Source organism: Syngnathoides biaculeatus, chromosome 12 (assembly GCF_019802595.1).
Source record: "Syngnathoides biaculeatus isolate LvHL_M chromosome 12, ASM1980259v1, whole genome shotgun sequence".
NCBI classification, from domain to species: domain Eukaryota; kingdom Metazoa; phylum Chordata; class Actinopteri; order Syngnathiformes; family Syngnathidae; genus Syngnathoides; species Syngnathoides biaculeatus.
In genome coordinates, this window is record NC_084651.1 from 7,477,721 (window position 1) to 7,498,830 (window position 21,110).

The window sequence follows — 21,110 nt, forward strand, 5'->3', positions numbered from 1 at the left end:
TTTCCTCTATCGTGTCATAGTAATCTGCTAATGGCGTTGACCGGCAGTACTCTTCACGCCATGTTGTAAATTCGCATGTGCTAAATAACATTTATGTGATTTTATACGAGGGAATAAATCTTACAGGGCCGTAAGACTGTCGTGCAATGCAGGATGAAGCGTTCAAGGAACACCGGGTAGTCGGAGAACTCATATTTTAGACTCGGGAAAAGTGCATTTTTGAACGCCACGTTGACAGGATCCTCGCAGACACCCTCATTAACAAAATTGACACTGACAAAGTTGAATGATTCAAAAATCAGCGTTTTTTTCGAGTCGATATCATTATTTCCCAGTTTATTTCAACGCATCAATGGGTTTTTCCCACCAGGGGGCGCAAACGTCCCAGAATCCCCGAGGCGGACCTGCCCCTGATCGCCAAAAAAACGAGACAGGTGCTCCCGATCCATCACGGACAGGAGAGGGTGGCGCCATCCTCAAAGATCGTGACGACTTCCGCTGAGGAGGGAGGACCGAGGGAGTGATCGGATCGCGGCCACCACCGCAAAGACGGAGAGAGATGGCGGAGTGCGGCCGGAAGGCGCTGTCCCTCCTGGAGGCGGCCCGCTCCCGCTACGAGAGCCTGCAGATATCCGACGACGTGTTCGGCGAGTCCGGGGACGACAGCAGCGACAACCCGTTCTACAGCACCTCCGGGGACTCGGACTCGGACAACTCCATCGCCGAGGCGGGCGAGGAGGAACAGCCCCACCACCACCACCGTCATCATCATCATCCTCACCACTACCAACACCAGCACCAGCACCACCAGAGGCGGGCCGACCGGGAGAGCTCACGCGGCGGGGGAGGAAGCCCCGGTCCGCCCGGTGCTCTGTCCCGCAGCCAAGCCGAGGAGGAAGGCTGGACGGAGACCCTGCAGGATGTCACGGTGCCGCCGTATAAAGGCTCCTACGGTGAGGCGAGATGAAGAAAGAAGGTCACATGCCACTCACAACACTGTCACGTTTTATGACGGCCCGTTCGGCGGCGGCGGCCACGACGGCAACCCGAGCGCATTTGACATGATGCGGTTGCGTGGGGGGGGGGGGGGTGACGCTGCATCATTAATTGCTGTGTTCACGCCTTTAAAGCTCATGTTGTCGCGTGCATGCATGCTGTGCCCCCCCCCCCCAGCCCCCAACCCTACATACAACATTGCAGTAGATATTAATGTTCATTAAACTGGCACCATATTAGGGGGATCCAATACCATATTCAAAATGCTCTTGACTTATTTTTTTTTTATTAAGTCACTGGTGGTGTAGTGGTTCACTCTCCGCCTTTGGTTCCAGGTCCAGTGCGTCCGGTGACTGGCGACCAGTTCAGGGTGTAGTCAGCCTTTCGACTGAAGGCAACTGGGATAGTCACCCGCGACCCAGAACAGGCTAAGCAGAATAGAAAATAAAGTGATTTTATTATTGTAGTTTGCGCTGTATAATAGTAAGAGATGTCTTTAATATTTTGACTGTCTTATTGACAAATTAATATTGGTGTGATCTGACAGAGCATCTTGACTTGTGCATTTAGTATAAAATGACAACCAGCTATGTACGCGCTTGACTTGCAAGGCACCAACGTGGATTTTGTCTCCATCCGATTTCATTTTTGTCATTGTGCACTGCGGCCAGCACAGTACGCTAGCGGTCAGCATGTCTGCCTTGCAGTTCTTACGTTCAGGGTTGAAGATCCCCTTCGCTCTGGTGTTCTCCGGCTAGTCCAGCTTCCCGCGATCCAAAAAAACGTACATGTCAGCTTCATTGAAGACTGAATTGTCAATTGGTCGGAAGAAGCTTACCTAGTTCTGACCCGGATGAGGAGAAATTCTAAAGAAAATGGATGGATGGACGGGGGTTCAAAGTTTTTGTCTTTGACTTAGCAGGTTTGTCGTGTTTGTGCAGCATGTCGTGTATTTGCACAACCGCCGCGAGTGCGGTCATCCGCCAGGATGATCCACACTCCAAAAACCTCAAATGGGCAAGGTGTGTCCTTATTTTTGTTCAGCGAAAGATTTTTCTTTGTGAGACAATACGAGGTCTCAACTATTCTGAGACTTCTTCTTGCAGTCTTTTTTTATATTTATGTCAGCCGAGTATCATTTAAGTGATGGCCCACCCGCCACAGGAGGGAAGTGCGGCATCTACATGAATCATTAGCTGCTGTCAAAAAGCCAGAAATCAAGTCAGCTTTGCTTTAAAATGCCATCCGGTTTTCTGAAATGTGGCGCTTTGTGTGTGTGTTTTGAGTCACTCCAGGTCAAGCTTTCCTTATCTTCATCTCAGGGTGAAGGAGGAGGACCAAGATTAAAAAGTGATGTAAGCGCTTAATCGGGATGTAGTCGTAGTAGCGGATTTAAAACGCTGATCATTCATTCGCTTTTAAGAGATTAACCCCCGACCGGCCTGGTCCGCGCGCCTTGTTTTAATGGTCGTCAGTGTTATGCAATGTGTCGGGAATACTACACATAACATCCATTTTCTTTGCCGCTTATCCTCACGAGGGTCGCGAGGAGTGCTGGAGCCTAATCCCAGCTGTCAACGGGCAGGAGTCGGGGTAAACCCCGAACTGGTTGCCAGCCAATCGCAGGGCACGTGGAGATAGACAACAGTCGCACTCACCTATGGGCAATTTAGAGTGTCCAATTAACGTTGTCTGTTTTTGGGATGTGGGAGGAAACCGGAGTGCTCGGAGAAAACCCACGCAGGCACGGGGAGAGCATGCAAACTCTACACAGGCGGGGCCAGGATCAAACCCGGGTCCTCAGAACTGTGAGGCCAACGCTTTACCAGCTGAATCACCTTGCCGCCACTACACATAACAGAAAATGAATATTATTATAAATAAGAGTGCATGCCATGCAAGTAAAAAAAAAAAAATCTTATCTGCCCATATGTGCCCTCTGACTGGCTGGCAACAAGAGCAGGTGGTGCCCCCCATCTCACCCAGATGTTAGAATCCGCTCAAAGTCTGCTGGGATTGGCTCCAGTGCCGCCTTGCACTGTACACGTTCAACATAAGTCCCGATAATCATGCGAGCTAAATTGAAGTACGTAGTTCATGTGTCCAGGCAGATTATGGGAAATTAATTTGTTAATCCGCTGATCGAAGTACTGTACTTCGTTTCAGTTGAGCCAGAGTCACGTAGTCCAGACATAAAGTGCCCCGTCAGGGCTGCGTGGGGTTAAACCCACAGGGAACAAAATGCATATTTGCTCAGCACCACATGAAATAATTTCATTATCCTCCTCCGCTTCTGGGGCTCTTGGATTCCCTCCTGCCAGGAGGAAGAAAGGACAGTTGGTGAGTCACAGCACAAGGAGTGATTGCTTTTTGGCTGAATCCTACTTCCAGCTTTCAAGTCGAACGGAGCCATCAGTTGAGTGGGCGGTCTCGTGCCGCTCTGCCGTCCTCCCACGTCTTACTTTGTACCACCCCGGCCGCTCTCTTTATCTTTAATTCGGCCGCCTCGTACGAGTTTGTTAGCCGCCCGTATCCACTGATACACGACGGAGTGTGTGTGCACGGAGATAACATTGTGCTAAACCACTGACTGTGTCGTAAATGCGTGGAATACATTCCGAAATATCCATCCATCATCCATCCTTTATTTTTCGGGTCGCGGGGGAATTCGCTTCAGCAGGGATACCCAGACTTCCCTTTCCCCAGCCACTTGTTCCAGCTCTTCCGGAGCGATCCAGAGGCGTTCCCAAGCTAGCCAAGAGACACGGTCCCTCCAGTGTGTCCTGGGTCGTCCTCGGGGTCTCTTTCCGGTGGGACGTGCCCGGAACACCTCACCAGGGAGGCCACCGGTCCGGGAGGAATCCGAATCAGATCCCACGGCCACCTCATCTGGCTCCTCTCAATGCGGAGGAGCAGCGGCTCGACACTGAGTCCTTCCCGGATGACCGAGCTTCTCACCCTATCTCCAAGGGAGAACCCGGACACCCTGCGGAGGAAACTCATTTCGGCCGCTTGTATCCGGGATCTTGTTCTTTCTGTCACGACCCACAGCTCATGCCTATCGGTGAAGGGAGGCACGTAGATTGACTGGTAAATTGAGAGCTTCGCCTTTCGACTGAGCTCCCTCTTTACCACAACGGAACCGATACAAAATCCGCATCACTGCAGATGCTGCACCGATCCGTCTGTTGATCTCCCGCTCCGCTCTTCTCTCACTCGTGAACAAGACCCCAAGATACTTGAACTCCTCTACTTGGGGAAGGATCTCATCCCCGACCTGGAGAGGGCACGCCACCCTTTTCCGACTGAGGACCATAGTCTCGCGTTCCGAAATAACGAGGAACAAATCCGAAAAGCAGGTTAGAAACTGTTACGGAAGAAAAGAATCGTTGGGTCTTAATATGTATTTTAGAATGATGCTGAGTAGGCATGGGCCCTGTTACCAGTTTCAGGGTTTATCACGTGTCACAAAAGTCATCGCTTCAAAACTGCAAAACTGCCCCTATTTTTTTCTCGACAAGATCCCCCCCCAAAAATTCCTTCTCTCCATTGTCGTATTGCAGGCCCCGCTCAGAAGATGCCGGCGACCGCCAGCGCTCTCGACTTCTTCCAGCTCTTCGTCCCGGACAACTGCATCCAAAACATGGTGACGCAGACCAACATGTACGCCAAGAAGTTCCAGGAGCGCTTCGGCCCGGACGAGGGCTGGCGTCCCGTCACGGCCCAGGAGATGAAGGCCTTCGTGGGCTTTGTCACGTCCACCAGCGTGCACCACTGCGAGTCGGTGCTCAGCATATGGAGCTCGGGCTTTTTCAGCAACCGCAGCATTGCGCTGAAAATGAGCCAGGCGCGCTTTGAGAAGATCCTAAAGTACTTCCACATTGTGGCCTTCAGGCCCTCGCAGGGAAGCAACCAGGGCCTGTACAAGATCCAACCCTTCCTGGACTCACTGCAGCAGGCTTTTAGCTGCACGTTCAGGCCTTCGCAGACCCAGGTGGGTGCACACGAATAGTCTACGTATGAATACATCCGTTTATTTTCTGTTCCTCGTTAATGTCCAAAGCGAGCTGTTCTGGAGTCATTCTTTATTCGGGGTCCCGTTTTTCTAGAATGCCTCACTTGTGGGAATTAGAGCGTCTAAATCTCTAGAACTGTTTAAATCTGGACGTAAGACTTATTTTCACCCTTTCGTATTTAAAGAAAGAACAGCTCGCTTGCAAATTGTTTCTTGCCCTGCTTTACCCCCTGACGTCTGAGAGAAGTGGCAGTAAAACAGGCCAAACTAAATGCGAGAGTGCAAAAATAAGTCATGAAGATTTAACACTTCTACAGTGGTAGCCGCTCTTCTTTTCCTTTCGGCTTGTCCCATTAGGAGTCGTCACAGCTTGTAATCCTAGATGAATGCATATTTGTTTCCAGTTTTAGGCCGGATGCCCTTCCTGACACAACCCCTCTGGATTTTAGTCGGGGAGACAAGCTTACAGCACCTTGTATTCCCAGGTGGTCTCCAATCTAAGTACTAACCAGGGTCAAACCCGCTTAGCTTCCGAGATATGACGAGATGGGGCGTTTTCAGGGTAGCGTAAGATGGTAGCCGCTCTAAATCCTTCCATTTTCTCAGTAACTTGGGGCAGAGCGCTCCCTGCCCCACACAGCGTGAACAGACAGGGACAGCTGGTAGAACAGGTCAGAAACATTCAAAGTCCCTCCAAAAACAGAACAACAAACCTGTATATTCATTTTCCAAAAAAAAATAAAATAAAAAATCCCTACACACGCATCTTTTGGGCAACAGCGTCATCTGCTGGATCTGAGTTGTCAAAATAAATCTACAGTCAAGAACCCCAAAGTCATCCATTTTCTGAGCCGCTTTTCCTCTCGAGCGTCGCGGAGTACTGGACTCTATCCCAGTCAACGGGCAGGAGTCGGGGTACACCCTGAACAGGTTGCTAGTCAAACTCACGGCACATAGTGACAGACAACAGTGGCATTCACAATCACACCTAGGGCCAATTTAGTTTCCAAAGAATGCATGTTTTTGGGATGTGGGAGGAAACCGGAGTGCTCCTCCACACAGACGGGGCCAGGATTTGAACCCCGGTCCTCAGAACTGTGAGGCCAACGCTCTACAGCTGATTCGCCGTGCTGCCTAAAGCAATACAATGTACAACATTTCTGAAATGTCTCACAAAACAAACCTCAAACACCCCAAAAGGTCTTATGAGACTTTGGGTTAGTCACTTATCAGTAGCGTCACAACAGTTGGGTACCGTTGAGGGCAAAGAACCAAAAATTAGATTCAGAACCGAACCAATGTCTTCTTTGAGTCAGAGGTAGTTCTTGAGGAACGTTTTATTTCCCGGACTCTTCTCATCTCCGCACAATAGCTGCGAAAATGAAATTGCACTTTGCGGCGCATGTTAAACGAGATAACGCAACGGAACGTGCCCCCGAGATCGAGGTCGAGCCGAGCGAATCCCGCAAGGAACGTCACTCCGAGTGCAGTCGGCACGTCGCATTCGGAGGCGCGTGTGCGGCACGAGAAGGGAGTCGTGCATCTAGGCCAGCTTATTTTATCTGTTAGACGTCCGTGCCAGCGGGTGCCACGCTTGTCCAAAAATCTCTATTTCACTCACTTTCACCCAGAAAGCTCGAGTTTGAAGTTTCCCCTTATTAAATTCATGATGAAATATTGCTCAGGTTCAATTGACACTGTGAGAGGTAATCTATTTATTCGTGTGGATTTAGATTCCAACACTGCGCTGCACCACACTGAGAACTTGTTCAAATATGTTATTGGGACTCGTTATATCATGCTGTACACCACAGGTGTCAAACTCGAGGCCCGGGGGCCAGATCTGGCCCGCCACACGATTTTATGTGGCCCGCGAAGGCAAATCATCGGTGTCAAAATCCCTGATTCTTGTGAAAATATGTCCCAACATTTCAAATTGTCATATATGACAAATGATAATGTTGAGATGTTCTAAGCATTTTTGTGTTACCAGACATGAACAATGGTTGAAAAACCCATTACCCTTGATTTATGATTCCAAAACTAGTTCATAAATTTCATATGTAAATATGATGAGGAGATTCAGGATTTCTATGGTTTCACCATGACGGCCCTCCGAGGGAATTCGTAACTACAACGTGGCCCGCCACAAAAATGAGTTTGACACCCCTGCTGTACACTGTAGCATTACTTAGCATGCTAATTATTACCAACTAAAAATATGATACTGTGCTTCTAATCCAATTTTGTTTGGGCCAAAGGAGTCAACCGACCTAACCAGTTGCTAGAGTAACGAATGTGAGGATAAACATGCGGGGCAAGGAAGAATTACATAATGTTCCACGTTTGGACTTTTAAAATATATCTTTTGGACGCAGCAGTACAAGTGAGGTCCTGCGCAGAAATCCCCCACCCCGAGCACAGTCCAAACCGTTTTTCCACTTTGGAAAACACAAAACAAACAAACGGGGAAATGCTCTCCAAAGGAATGCTTGGCGAAGCGGCAGAACAATTATATAATATTCCAAATGAATAATGAAAGAATTACAGGACGGTTTAGCGCAAGATTTTCTTTGAAGCAAAAATAAACGACGCAGGCAGTGACTATAAAAACTTTCACACTTTTGTTTGAATGAGTTGATTTTAAAAAAAGACCTTCATAAATAATGAAGCAAAACTTTTAACTTGCATTACTCAATTTTAAGTTTTTGACAGATCTTTTCATCATGTAAATATAAAAAATATGGTTGCTTAAGTGTGCTCATCAAGATACAACTGTAAATGTCATTCAAACTAATATTAAATGGGTGCCAGAATACACCTGCCACAATTTCAAGCTGTTCTAGTTGGCTTTTTTTTTTTAAATAAAAGGCCAAAGAAGCTCTTATGCAATCATTAGCGACATGTCAAGATTCCCCAAAATGACAAACTTTTGTGTTAACTGCGCACATTTGGTTGTTTGAACGGTAAAAATTTGGATTTTGATTGGCAGGTTCTTCATGAACCCTTGATCGACGAGGACCCGGTCTTTATCAGCACCTGCACGGAACGTGAGCAGAGGAAGAGGAAGAAGAGGAAGTTCAGCCTTTGGGTTCGACAGTGCACCTCCACCGGATTCATCTGTCAGGTACAGTTTGTGTGTACCTTAGCTTAGCTTAACATAGCAACAACACGCTAGCACGAACAGGGCTTGCAAAAAAAAAAACAAACAAACAAACATACAGTTAAAAAAAAACAGCTGCAGCAGCTACACAGTAGCAATACGGTAGGATAACATTAACAGGGCTGGTTAAAAACATACCTAAATCCCCGAGACACGGCAGTTACACAGCAGCAACGTGCTAACCCTAGCAGGGCGCTAACTGTAGCTAACAGGACCAGTTAAAAAAAAAACCATACTGGTAAAAATCACTGAGACACAGCAGTGACACAGCAGCAACAGGCTAGCGCTGAGCTAATAGGGCCGGCTAAAACCAAAAAAACATACCTGTAAAAGTCACTTCCTCGGCACATATATTCCACCGGTGTCACTCTTACCTTTTCTCCTCGAGTGCCCCTTTGTGGCCGTTAGAAAAAATGCACAACTTAACCGTATCACCGCTTAAGCCTCAGGGTTGAAAGCATCTGAAAAAAAAATCACAGTTTATAGGCCGGAAATTACAATACTTGCTTCCTCCTTGGAACAGTGGTTCAGCTGGTAAAGCGTTGGCCTCACAGTTCTGAGGACCCGGGTTCGATCCCGGCCCTACCTCTGTGGAGTTTGCATATTCTCCCCGTGCCTGATTGGGTTTTCTCTGGGCACTCCGGTTTCCTCCCACATCCCAAAAACATGCACCATTAATTGGACACTCTAAATTGCCCATAGGTGTGATTGTGACTGCGACTGTTTGTCTCGATGTGCCCTGCGATTGGCTGGCGACCAGTTCAGGGCTGACCCCGCCTTCTGCCCGTTGACAGCTGGGATAGGCTCCAGCACTCCCCGCGACCCTCGTGAGGGTAAGCGGCAAAGAAAATGGATGCTTCCTCCTTGTTGTGTAACAGCGACACAAAACTGTCCATACAGTTATCGGCTGTATTGATTCATAACTGAAGCCCGTCGAGCCAACAAATTAGCTCAGATCGAATTAACCGAGCTTTCTGCTGATTGCCACACAACCGATTGTGCTCGCATCGTTTCAAAAAGTTGCGATAACATAGCTTTTCCCGCGTAAGGTGTCGCAGACCTCATCTGGTTCGTTCAGCGAATACTTTTCAATTCTGACTGACGATTACCAGTCAGCTGATGCGTCTGCTCTGACTCGTGTTGACGTCGAAACAGAGAGAAGGAAGATGAGTTAATGGAGCGAATCCATTAGGCGCGCACAGGCCACTTAGCGGGATAGCCACAGGCGGGCTACATGTTGGTATGCAATCCGCGTCCTCGACCACAGCCGAGAAGGATGGACGTGTCTGGTGTCCTTCTGCGCAGATTTCCGTGCATCTGAAGGAGGGCCAAGGTGCGGACGGCCTCGGGGCTCTGAAGAACAAACCTCAGCTGCACAGTCTGGTGGCCAAGCAGCTGTGCCAGAACATCTCGGGCAAAAACACCATCGTCTTCACGGGCCCGTCCATCACCAGCCTCGGCCTCTTCACGGAGTTCAGCAAGCAAGGTCGGCGCTATCCAACGGCACGATAAAATGATGCACGCAATTCATGATAAAGATAAAACAAAGAATGAATACATCAATGAATAAATAATTAGCCCCTTTTGCATGGAAGTAAATATGTGCCACCAGGATTTGAATTAAAAATGCCACTGAAATTTTCATGTTGTAAAATTCACATTATTTCAAAGTGATCACATTTTCAAGAACTGTATTTCAGTTTAACTTTGCAATGTTAACAAATTCGCCCAATAAAAAAAATTCCACTTTTAAAATTCAAACGCAATATTTTCAGTCTCCTGAGATTCAACTGGGTGCAATTCGCTGTATGAAATACAATACATATTTTGAAATAATGTGAATGTGAATTTTACATCATAACATTTTCAGTGGCATTTTTAATTCAAATCCTGGCGACACATATTTACTTCCATACTTTTGCATCATTGTTTCAGAAAACATTTATCCTGATACACACAATATTAACCACAATATATGATATTTCTAGTCATGCTAATGCTATTCACTACAATTTTGAATATTTAGCTGATTTTAAGGGGTAAAATATGACAAATAGCTCTCAATATTGTGTTGTAAAAGCCAACCATTAGAGTAAACATAACTGTTTAAGGACAGTTTTTTTTTTAATGTTCTCTTTTTGGAATGTGCAGCAGGCGTACCTAATGTTGTGGCCAGTATGTAGTAAAATAGAGCTTCAGTGTCATGTTTGCAAGCCTTTTTAAAAATTCATATTTACAGCACAAAGATGCACCTTGGATATTTAAATGTGCATTGCTTGGGCTGATTGAAAGACAATTATTTGACACTAGATAGCAACAATAGCAGATGTGGGTCAGCTGGCTGCTGAAAAAATGTTCGACGTGAGTGATTCAGCAGAAAAACCCTCATTCGGTGAGCTTAGTGAGCTTTTTGCGGTACACAAGAGACGAGGACATTTTCAACTCAATTGGGCAAAGCGGCAGCCTCAAGACCAATAAAAGTCTGGAGAGACGATCAATAGTTTGTCTTTCTAATGAGACCAGACAAAACCTGTACTACGGTGCTTGTTACGGCTTTGTTTGGCAGGTTTATTACAATCTAATTACGCCAGATGGATAAGCAGTTATTGCACAAATGAAGGGACAGGATACCAAGAAGTAAAAAATGGCTGCAAGAAAGCAATGAAGGTGATTTTAGGGCCGCGTGACTCCGCTTGGCGTCCCTGTGCAGACATCTACTGCTGCGGTCTGCTGAGCACCAGGAAGAGCGACTGCACGGGTTTGCCTCAGAGCATGCTGGTGTGCAGCTCCACACCGGCCCAGCGTGGCCAGTGGCGGGTCATGATGCAAGGCAGCATGTCGCTCATCAGCTGGTACAACAAGGGACACTTCAGGTTCCTCACCAACGCGTACTCGCCCACTAAACAAGGTACGCTCTGCTTGGTAGTACTTGTTGCCCCGCTATATCGTGATATTTTCTGTGTGGTCTCTTTGTGTCACATTTTTTTATGGTCTCAAACATGCAAGGTTGTCGGTTAAAAATCAAGTACAGTGAAACACACGATAAACGGGGCTTCACTGTATTTGATTTGTGTAAAACTGCTGTCAGTGGGGCGGCACCGTGACTCAGCTCGAAAGCGTTGGCCTCACAGTTCTGAGGTCCCGGGTTCGATCCCGGCCCCGCCTGTGTGGAGTTTTCATGTTCTCCCCGTGCCTGCGTGGGTTTTCTCCGGGCACATCCCAAAAACATGCAACATTAATTGGACACTCTAAATTGCCCCTAGGTGTGATTGTTGAGTGCGGCTGTTTGTCTCCAGGTGCCCTGCGATTGGCTGGCTACCAGTTCAGGGTGTACCCCGCCTCCTCCCCGTTGACAGCTGGGATAGGCTCCAGCATTCCGAGAACCCTCGTGAGGATAAGCAGCTAAGAAAATGGATGGATGGATAGATGGATGCTGTCAGTGGTGCAACAGTACAGTGTAAGAATTTTTGCTTTGCAGTCGCCTTGTAGAGTCTTTGTGCCAAGGAACAAAGTTGAAGTGAGTAGAGGAGCTTCATGTTGTAATTGGCCACCATCTTGTGGTGTCCAAATAAAAATGTAATCCTACCAAGAACAATTTCTTACTCTCATCACTTGTTGTTGCAAGGCAGAATTTGTATTGGGTAGTACTGTCTACTCTCAAAAGCAGGGTACACTCATACCATCCATCCATTTTCTTTGCCGCTTACCCTCACGAGGGTTGGCTTTCGTTGCTCTTTGGTTCAGTCTGTGGCGCTGCCCAACTCGGTGTTGACAACACATTTAAGGATTTGTGATTGTGAGTATCAAACAGGTTTAACAATAACCATAGTCGGCCTTGATTAAATCATTCCTAACCCATCCCAAATTAACACGTTAATTGCTCTGGATAATTGGGCCTTACTTGACTTTGAACAGAAAGTTGGGACAAGGTTCAAATTCGGCCTGGTTATTATGTAACCTACAATCGGAATAAAGGAGTCAGGAGCCCTGAGGTGTTTTTTTTTTTTTTTTTTTTGGAAACTGTCTTTTCCTGCTGATGAATTACCGACTGTTTCATCTACATAATCCTGTAATCATGAATTCACCTGCCTCCATTTATTTCTCTTCTTGGCATTATTCATTCATCACCTAAAACCAAAGAGGAAACACTCACAGCCCAAGTAATCAGTTAATTATAGCTGATAAAGTAAGACATTTGTTCATGCATTTTAATTTTACACCGATAAACGGCTGTGTGCTAAATAATCTTTAACTACTAGAAAATCCAGACAAAAAAAAGTCACCAATGGTTTAGAAATTACAAGTGACACATTTTTAATTTAATTTCTCACCGACTCTGTCGCATGCGCATTTGTGTCAGGTCTTATCATCAAGAGGAAAAGCGGCGAGGTTCCGTGTCCGCTGGCCGTGGAGGCCTTCGCGGCGCACCTCAGCTACATCTGCAAATACGACGACAAGTTCAGCAAGTACGTGTGCCCGTTCACTGTTGTACTGGAACACTTCCAATTCTTCAACGCATGTTGAGTCAAACATCATTCAAAATGGATATTTTCCTCACTTACTGCTTAGAAACGCAATCAAAATCCAGGTAATGTAATTCCCGGCCTACAGAGTGCACCTGGTTATAAGCCGCACCCAGTACATTTGTAAAGGAAATATTATTTAGTACATACGTAGGCCGCAGCCATGTAAAAGCTGCAAGTACCCACATTGAAACACGAGATATTTACAAAGAAAGACAGTACACAGAGAGTTTAACGCTAGTGCAATGCTAACACTATCGCGGGGCTAACGGTAAAAAAAAAGCGGTTTAAAAAAAAAAACATACCGGTAAAAATCACTGAGACACAACAGCAACAAGCTAGCGCAGCGCTAACAGGGCCAGACCGGTAAAAGTCACTTCCTCGGCACATATATTCCACTGGTCTCATTCTTGCCTTTTCCTCTCGAGTGCCCCCTTGCGGCCGTGAGGAAAAAAAAAATGCACAAATTAGCCGCATCGCCGCATAAACCGCAGGGTTGAAAGCGTGTGGAAAAAAGTCACGGCTTACAGGCCGGAAATTACGGTAGTTGTTGTTCAGAGGTGCTTCAGCAAAATAACGCTAGCTCCCCCCCCAGCTTTCTGATAGAGATTAAAAAAAAATACAAATAGAAATGCAGTTATCAGCCATGGTACTAATAAAAATAGTTAAATCATATTTTTAAAATCTACAACAATCTACAGTCGTAAAGTTAAAATGTGTCCAAATGTGAATCAAAATGCATTATATTTTTATTATTACTCTTCTTAGACATCAGAATACAACTATTGTTGCTTTATGAAATCTATTTTTCTGAATAAAAAGCGTCACAAAAATGATGCCGCTTTTTGAATCGATTGGCATTTCGATCCATTTCAATTGGGAAAGAGAATTTTGACATGTGTCTCTAAGATCCAAACATATTAAACTTGTATATTTAGACATCACTGTTCTTGTGCAATTTATTATGATTGTGTATTTTTATCCTTGTACAGATATTTAATGTAGCGTCATTCAAACTTTTTATATTTTTTCCTCATTTATTTTTTTTAACATGTCGGGACTGCGTGTCCCGAATGAAGTATCCAGCGAGCGTCTATTAACTCGGATGTGCGTCGATGTGTGCGTTCAGGTACTTCATCTTCCACAAGCCCAACAAGACGTGGCAGCAGGTGTTCTGGCTGAGCATCAGCATCGCCATCAACAACGCCTACATCCTCTACAAGATGTCCGACGCCTACGCCGTCAAGCGCTACAGCCGGGTGCAGTTCGGCGAGAGACTGGTGAAGGAGCTGCTGGACGTCGACGACCGCTCGCCCACGCCGTGAGGCCACGACGGGGTTCCTTCACGCACTCCGACCAATTCCACACGCGCGCATTCACATCCGCACACTTCCTCGCGCCTGTACAGACTTGTGTGTGTGTGTGTGTGTGTGTGTCTGTCCCGCCCCCCCACCCTTGTGGCGGAGCAGTGCCAAGTCGTCCCCGGGTCCTTATCGGTTGTACTGTACATGGTTTGTAACATCACATATCCAGTTGGAGCAGTCGCGGGATGGAGAGGCATGATGACCAAAAAGATTTGCCAAAACGATGACATCACAGTAGTACTTTCCCCACTCTTAATGGTAAAATGTACACCAAAATTCTTTTTTATGCACTTTTTTTTCCCAGCATTCCTTACATATTGCTCAACTTCACAAAATACAGGAAATTTTGGGAACCATTTTTTCACTTTACCCAAATTCTCCCCTCGCCCCCAGTATTCTCCATTTTCTACCCTGCCCAAAAAAGTGAATGAGACATTTCTCAAAAAAGTTCAAAAATTCAAATCGTTCAACTCATTCCCAGCCTACAGAGTGAACCTGGTTATCAGCCTCGGTACACAGAAAGAGTTCAATGCTAGCGCAGCGCTAGTGTTAGCGCCAGGCTAGCGTTAGCGCGGGGCGAGCGTTAGCGCAGAGCTAGCGTTAAACTCTCTTTGTGTACCGAGGCTTATAACTAGGTGTGCTAACGCTTGTAGGCCGGAAATTATGGTATATACTGGCGACCAGTTCAGGACGTAGTCCGCCTTTCGCGTGAAGTTAGCAGGGACAGGCTCCACACTCCCGCGACCCTTGTGAGGCTAAGCGGCTTGGAAAATGGATGAAGGAATATTTTCCACTGCTATAATTCTCACAATGCCCCAAACATTCCACACTTCTCAGTAAAGTTCCAATATTCAAGAGCTATTTTACATACAGTAGACCCCCGCATAGTTCCCCTCCTTGTGAATTTTCTTTTCATTTGTTTTGTTGTTATTTCTGGGAAGGAACCAACCGTGAAAATGCTTACCGGTGGTTTATCCCTGCTTATTCAAGAATTTTCTTAGGTTTAAAATGAATACAATTTTCGATGCGATTACAATAAGAATCAACAATCTGCGGATTTGAGCTATTTGCTGTTACACCCCCCACGCCCCCCACCCCCAATAACAAAGGTCCACCGCATTTGGGTCGTCCATTAATATTTCTTGAGAAGTCAAACCATTCCAACTTCAAATTTTTCATCCGAGTGACAACCTGTAGGGAACCATATTTAAAAAAAAAAAAAAATTCATAAGAATTCCCAGATTTCCCAAAATTCCTACATTTTCACTTGTCACTGTTTTTGCTCCAGAGGCACAACTAATTACATACAACCAATTAAAATGTTAAAACTCACTTTATCCGCCTTTACCTACTAAAATGTGTCGTAAAAATGGTTCCAGGTAATACAACCAATTTTTTTCATATCCATTTCCACATCCAACAGTTACTGATCAACGGGTGACCCAAAAGAACGGATATTATACATATATATATATATAACTGAAAGATTCTGTACATATAGATGTAAGAAATTCAGCCAATCAAATGGCAGTAATCTAGCCGTCACCATAGTTTGTCTGTTTCTCTTGTTTACAAATCGCACTGACTGTACGTCACACAGACACAAGATTGTCATTTTTTTAATATCACTAATCCAAAGCAATGTCGTGATCACTTGTGTGTGTGTGTGTGTGTGTGCGTGTGATCGACTAAATGTCCCGAACTCACTTGCAGTAACCTTCACTTCATGTCACTTCGATATCAAATACAGCCCACATGCACACAGTACATTTTAGTAGTGATTAAACAAACAATATGTAAGTAGAAAAGTGGGGTTGTCGAAGCTACGCTGGCATAAAATAGGAAGCGGATTGACTTTGTCGTCGCCACGGCGACCCCCGGTTTACGATCTTCATCAGACAGTAAAACTGATGTGGGAGTTTTAGCATTGGCGGTAACGAAACCCTGCAGCCAGATACGTGCGCGTTTCGAGACTTGTCTTTGCCGTTTATGTTGCGTGTATGTTTACGATTTACTTACCGGTGTGGCTTAATAGACGCAAATGACTTTTTCAACTTTGCTGTGCCCTAAATTTCAAATGGGTAACTGTTTTTTTTTTTTGTTTGTTTTTTTTTTGTGTGTGTGTTGGAAGCAGTTTAGAATCAAGAATTATCTACGTCTAACGTCATACTCACCGAAGACACTGATTATTAAATGTGTTCACGTGTACAGATATGTCTCGCTAGTTGAACTTGGGATAGAGCACGTTTTCCTCGGATCGACCAATCAGTGGAGAGAAATAGCTGACAATATCGAGGACCAATTTCAAATATATGGGAGTAAATAAGTGCCGCCAGGATTGAAATTTGAAATGCCACAGAAGACAGAATTTGAATTTGAAATGTAAAGTGATCGCATTTTCAATAGTTATATTTCAGCGTAACTTTTCAATGCTAACAATTCAACCGGCTACAATTCGCTGTCTAAAATTCACTGTCGTGCCACCTGGCAGGGTTACTTCAGGTCAGAACCGAACCGAACATCCAGCCAATCGCAGTTACGCTTTCTTAGTCACGTGACGTCACATACTAATAAAGCGTAACTGCGATTGGCTGGGTGTTCGGTTCTGACCTGAAGTAACCCTGCCAGGTGGCACAGACAGTGAATTTCAGACAGCGAATTGTAGCAACGATTGAAAATGTAAATATAAAATGAAACCTTGGTGGCACTTATGTACTTCCATACAAATCGGATTGGTTAAATAAACATATCGCTAATACGACCTTGGGCTAATTACATTTTCGTGGTAAAACAGAGAGGCTGAAATCTGATTGGAATCAATGAATCCAATTGAATCAAAAATATGAATTTAGGCTGGAAATGCAAGTCAGTGTTTTAGAAATGTTTTTTTTTTTTTTTTTTAATTTAAGACAGTAGGGAAGGCCTTGCTGGCCCTGACACAATCTTTACCAAACCTCATATCACCCTTTTTTTGTAATCTACCACATTTGTTTTTCAATTTGGAATAGATACATATGTCAGACCAAATGGCTCAAAAATGTGATTTTATTTCAATTTCTGTAATAATTCCAACAGCGCCTCTCTTCTCGCCCCCCCACCCCCACCCCCACCCAAACTAAATGAACATGTTGGAGGAAACGTGCCTGACACGAAATTACTGGCCCTAGTCGTGCGGTACGAGATGTCCACGTGTTGTGAAATGTGTGTGTATGCACATCTCATTGTGGTGTGTGTGTGTGTGTGTGTGTGTGTGTGTGTGTGTGTGTGTGTGTGTGTATTTGTGCAGTGCTTTATCTGCGTGTTCACCAAGTCAGTCGAGACATGTAATAATCAGCTCTGATGATGGAAAACTGAGCTCAGGGCACCTTTGCTAACTAACCCCACTCGCACATGACACTATTGATCGCAGACTAACACACGTACACTTGGTGGACTTATTAATCTCATAACCGGGTGCTATCAGTATAAACTCAACTTCAATGTTATGACAGCAGCCACGTAGAGGAGGTGAAAAAAAGAAAAGAAATAACACGGTAGAAAAAGAAAAGAACATTTTTCCCTTCGTGCAACCGACGAGCCGGACAGACGTGCGTTGTTACGCGAGGGCGCGAGTGCGTGTATGCATGTATTGTTAACACCGGGTTGAAATGTGTACTATAACTGGACCAAATAAATTAGAGAAATGTGTGTGGTGACGAGTTGTACAAAGCCTTTGTGTCAGTCATTGTTAAGAAAATACAATATTATTTCCTGGTCTGGGATGTAGCAAGACCATTATTAATTTTACCCCTCTCACATACATTAAACACATTTAAACTTACTAAAACACACAAACGCATTTAAAGGCACTTTGTGACGGACTTCTTAGTTCCTGTTTTCACTCTAGCTGTCAAGAAATTGGATCGTATAACATCACTCTGAGGAAACTAATCGCTCGCACAGATCTCCAAATCAGCGTCTTTGCTTCAAGTTGTTTACTCAACATTGCCAAAGATTGTGTCTATTTAAACACCAAAATGTTCTGCGAAACTATTTTATGTAATGAAAGTACACTGAGGCTAACGTAATGATGACAAATGGGCTGGCAGAAATTCGCACAGCTTAGATGTTCCGGTAATTAAAAAAAAAAACCTTGAAACAACCTCTACTTTAACAAAGGGGGCAGCAAAACGTACCATCAAAGCATACACCAAAATATAATTTAATATACCATAGTTTAACAGAAAAATGTTCAACCAAACCATATAGTTTGTAAGAATACAAGTCTGCTAGCTTAATGCTAACAGTGAACACATCAATATTTAGTTGAAATTTATATATGCATATTTTTATTTTCGTTTATCTTCCATTATTTACTTAACACCTATTCACAGTTGGCACCTTAATGCCAAAGAACAATGTTTTATTAATTAAATACGAAATTAAGTTTTCCACATATTAAAACTGATGTAATACCCACTATGACCTGGAGATGGCAACAGCTCACAGCATTACGTACACTTACGTACACTCGCACAGTCAAGTATATGCGACTCATTGCAGTACAACCGAAGGAACAATAAATCGAGCATTAAAAAATAAAGAAAAAGAATGATTCAATGTTCATCGCTCCATGATATGATTTTTAGTCTAAATGTGAAGAATCTCTCCTCCCAAGCAGAAGAAGCACACATCTCCCATGTCAGGTGAGTGCGCAAATGTGCAGTGCTTACATTTTTTTTTAAACCTGTATGACAGTTAGTCACCTTTGTTTCGCAGGAGTCGTTAAGTGGAGAGTAATTTTATTTTTTTTAATCATACAGTGGTTACATTTTTTTCTCTTTTTTTTTTACAGTAAAATATTACTTAAAGTCTTGCTTGTACAGTTATAAATATTTCACATTGGACAAAGGTGCTGCCCATGTATAATCATTAAACTTTATGTCATAGCTTAGTTTCAAAATGAAAATTGAGCTTAGTTTAATTTAGCTTTGTATGTACAATAATAAAGCTGTAATTACTCTTGAATATGATTACACGACGGAAATATGATGGCCACTGTGGCCCGACTCCTTCCTGTGTGGACCTTGCAATGTTTGCTTGCGTGGGTTTTCCCTGGGTACTCACACCCACATTCCAAAAACAAGCATAAAGAGTTGATTTTCCATAAGTGGGAAAAGTTGTATGATAATGTCCAAATATTATAGTGGCCAATTTTATTAAATTTTTTAAAATCCCCTACAGTACATGTGTTATGTATATTTAACTTGGAAGTACTTGGGCATTTAATGTTTTAGGACTTTTTATTTTCAAAAAATAAAAATGTATTGAACTTATATGATGTAGCGGTACACACGGCTAACTTTGGTGCAGGCATCATGGGATCAATTCCCACTCAGTGATGGTGTCGATATGTGCCCTGCGATTGATTGGCGAACAGTTGAGAGTGTAGTCCGCCTTTCCCCCCAATGTTAGCTGGGATAAGCTGCAGCCCTCCCGCAAACCCTTGTGAGAATAAGCGGCTTGGAAAATGGATGCATGAAGTGATATATGCAATATATTTCAATACATTCATTATTTTTTTTCTATTTTCCTAAATACAATGTTAAAGTTCCAATTGTGCATCATGTTACAGTGGATTACAATGATAGTAACGTAATTCCCGGCCTACAGAGCGCACCTGGTTACAAGACACACACAGTACATTTGTAAAGGAAATACCATTTGGTACATACATAGGCCACAGCTGTGTAAAAGCCGCAAGTGCCAACATTGAAACCCAGATTGAAACACAAGACATTTACAAGGAAAGACGGTACACAGAGAGTTTAACGCTAGCGCCGCGCTAACAGGGCCAGTTAAAAAAAAAAAGCATACTGGTAAAAATCACCGAGACACGACAGTGACACGCTAGCACACGCTAACAGCTGGTAAAAGTCAATTCCTCGGCACATATATTCCACCGGTCTCACCCTTACCTTCTCCGCTCGAGTGCCCCCTCGCGGCCGTTGGAAAACAATGCACACATTAGTCACATCACCGCATAAACCGCAGGGTTGAAAGCACGTGAAAAAAGTCACGGCTTGTAGGCCGGAAATTACGGTAAATATAATTTTTTGGAATAAAATCTCGATTTTCATGAACATTTGGGCTATAACATGGCAGGGCCAGGGATTTTATTTATTTATTTATTTGGAGGCGTGAAACGCTTGTGAACCACTTTGCTGTTGGTGTGAATACTTTTATCCACGTAGCGACCAATGAAAAGTGATGGGGAGGACGTTAGTCATGACAGCTCGCTTCTTTAAGACATTAATCCTGCCAAATCACCTTTAATGGCTGGCAGCAAAAAAAAAAAAAAAATGGGCGTTGTCCCCCCCCCCTTCCTCTCTGTTCTTTTTGAAACGATATCATAAAAGATTAGTCATCGAGCAGAATGAAAAGCGTGCCGGTGTTTTCATGAGATTTTCCCAACTTTACAACCGTCGTCTCCACGATGTCTAGGCCCCTCCACCCAACGTGAAGGACGTGAGGTTAGGACAAGGTTAGGAGTGGAGGTCTAACACGTCTCGGCTATTGTTTTGCTGACTCTGTATTTGCAATATGGAATTATTTGGGGACACCATGGTTACTGGATAAACATAACATTCACCAATAGGAAACAAATTGGAAAATCTTATAACTACAGTACGGGCAAAAAACACACAGGAGATAACATTGGAGAAATATATCGCTGTAGCCAGCATTTTCTTAGCGGAATTTAAATGTAAATATTGTATGTGATCAAATACATAATTTGGAACCTTCTCCATCGTGTACTAATACAATGACTGTACACATAAACTCCCAACACATGCAAGGATTGTTAACATTTTGTCAATCTCAATTGCTGTTATTCAGTATTACTGACAGAGATATAAATGTTACAAATATGTGCCATAATTTCCGACCTATAAGCCGACTTTTTTCACATGCTATCAACCCTGCGGTTTATGCGGCGATGGGCTAATTTGTGCATTTTTTCTAACGGCCGCAAGGGGGCACTCGAGCAGAAAAGGTAAGAGTGAGAC

The 21,110-nt window shown here is 44.3% G+C and overlaps 1 protein-coding gene and 1 long non-coding RNA gene across 3 annotated transcripts in view; one reads left to right on the forward strand and one right to left on the reverse strand.

Annotated features, from left to right (window-relative positions):
• On the forward strand, window positions 1-14,682 carry pgbd5 (piggyBac transposable element derived 5). Its single transcript, XM_061836863.1, has 7 exons — window positions 1-953; window positions 4,560-4,990; window positions 8,004-8,138; window positions 9,480-9,660; window positions 10,885-11,082; window positions 12,535-12,640; window positions 13,827-14,682. Exons 1-7 carry the CDS (start codon window positions 560-562, stop codon window positions 14,020-14,022), a joined length of 1,641 nt encoding a protein of 546 aa, XP_061692847.1. The 5' UTR covers window positions 1-559; the 3' UTR covers window positions 14,023-14,682.
• The window catches only part of LOC133509634 (uncharacterized), a 21,877-nt gene continuing 10,300 nt past the window's right edge, over window positions 9,534-21,110 (reverse strand). For both annotated transcript variants that reach the window (XR_009797407.1, XR_009797406.1), the window contains 2 exons: window positions 12,506-12,613; window positions 9,534-9,667 (listed from right to left, as the gene is read on the reverse strand). This is a non-coding gene — a long non-coding RNA (uncharacterized LOC133509634). The remainder of the gene's footprint in view (window positions 9,668-12,505; window positions 12,614-21,110) is intronic.

Coding starts and splice junctions, on each gene's coding strand:
- pgbd5 (XM_061836863.1), top strand. CDS start 560: ATGGCGGAGTGCGGCCGGAAGGCGCTGTCCCTCCTGGAGGCGGCCCGC. Junction 954..4,559: donor GCCGTATAAAGGCTCCTACG/GTGAGGCGAGAT, acceptor GTCGTATTGCAG/GCCCCGCTCAGAAGATGCCG. Junction 11,083..12,534: donor GTACTCGCCCACTAAACAAG/GTACGCTCTGCT, acceptor CATTTGTGTCAG/GTCTTATCATCAAGAGGAAA.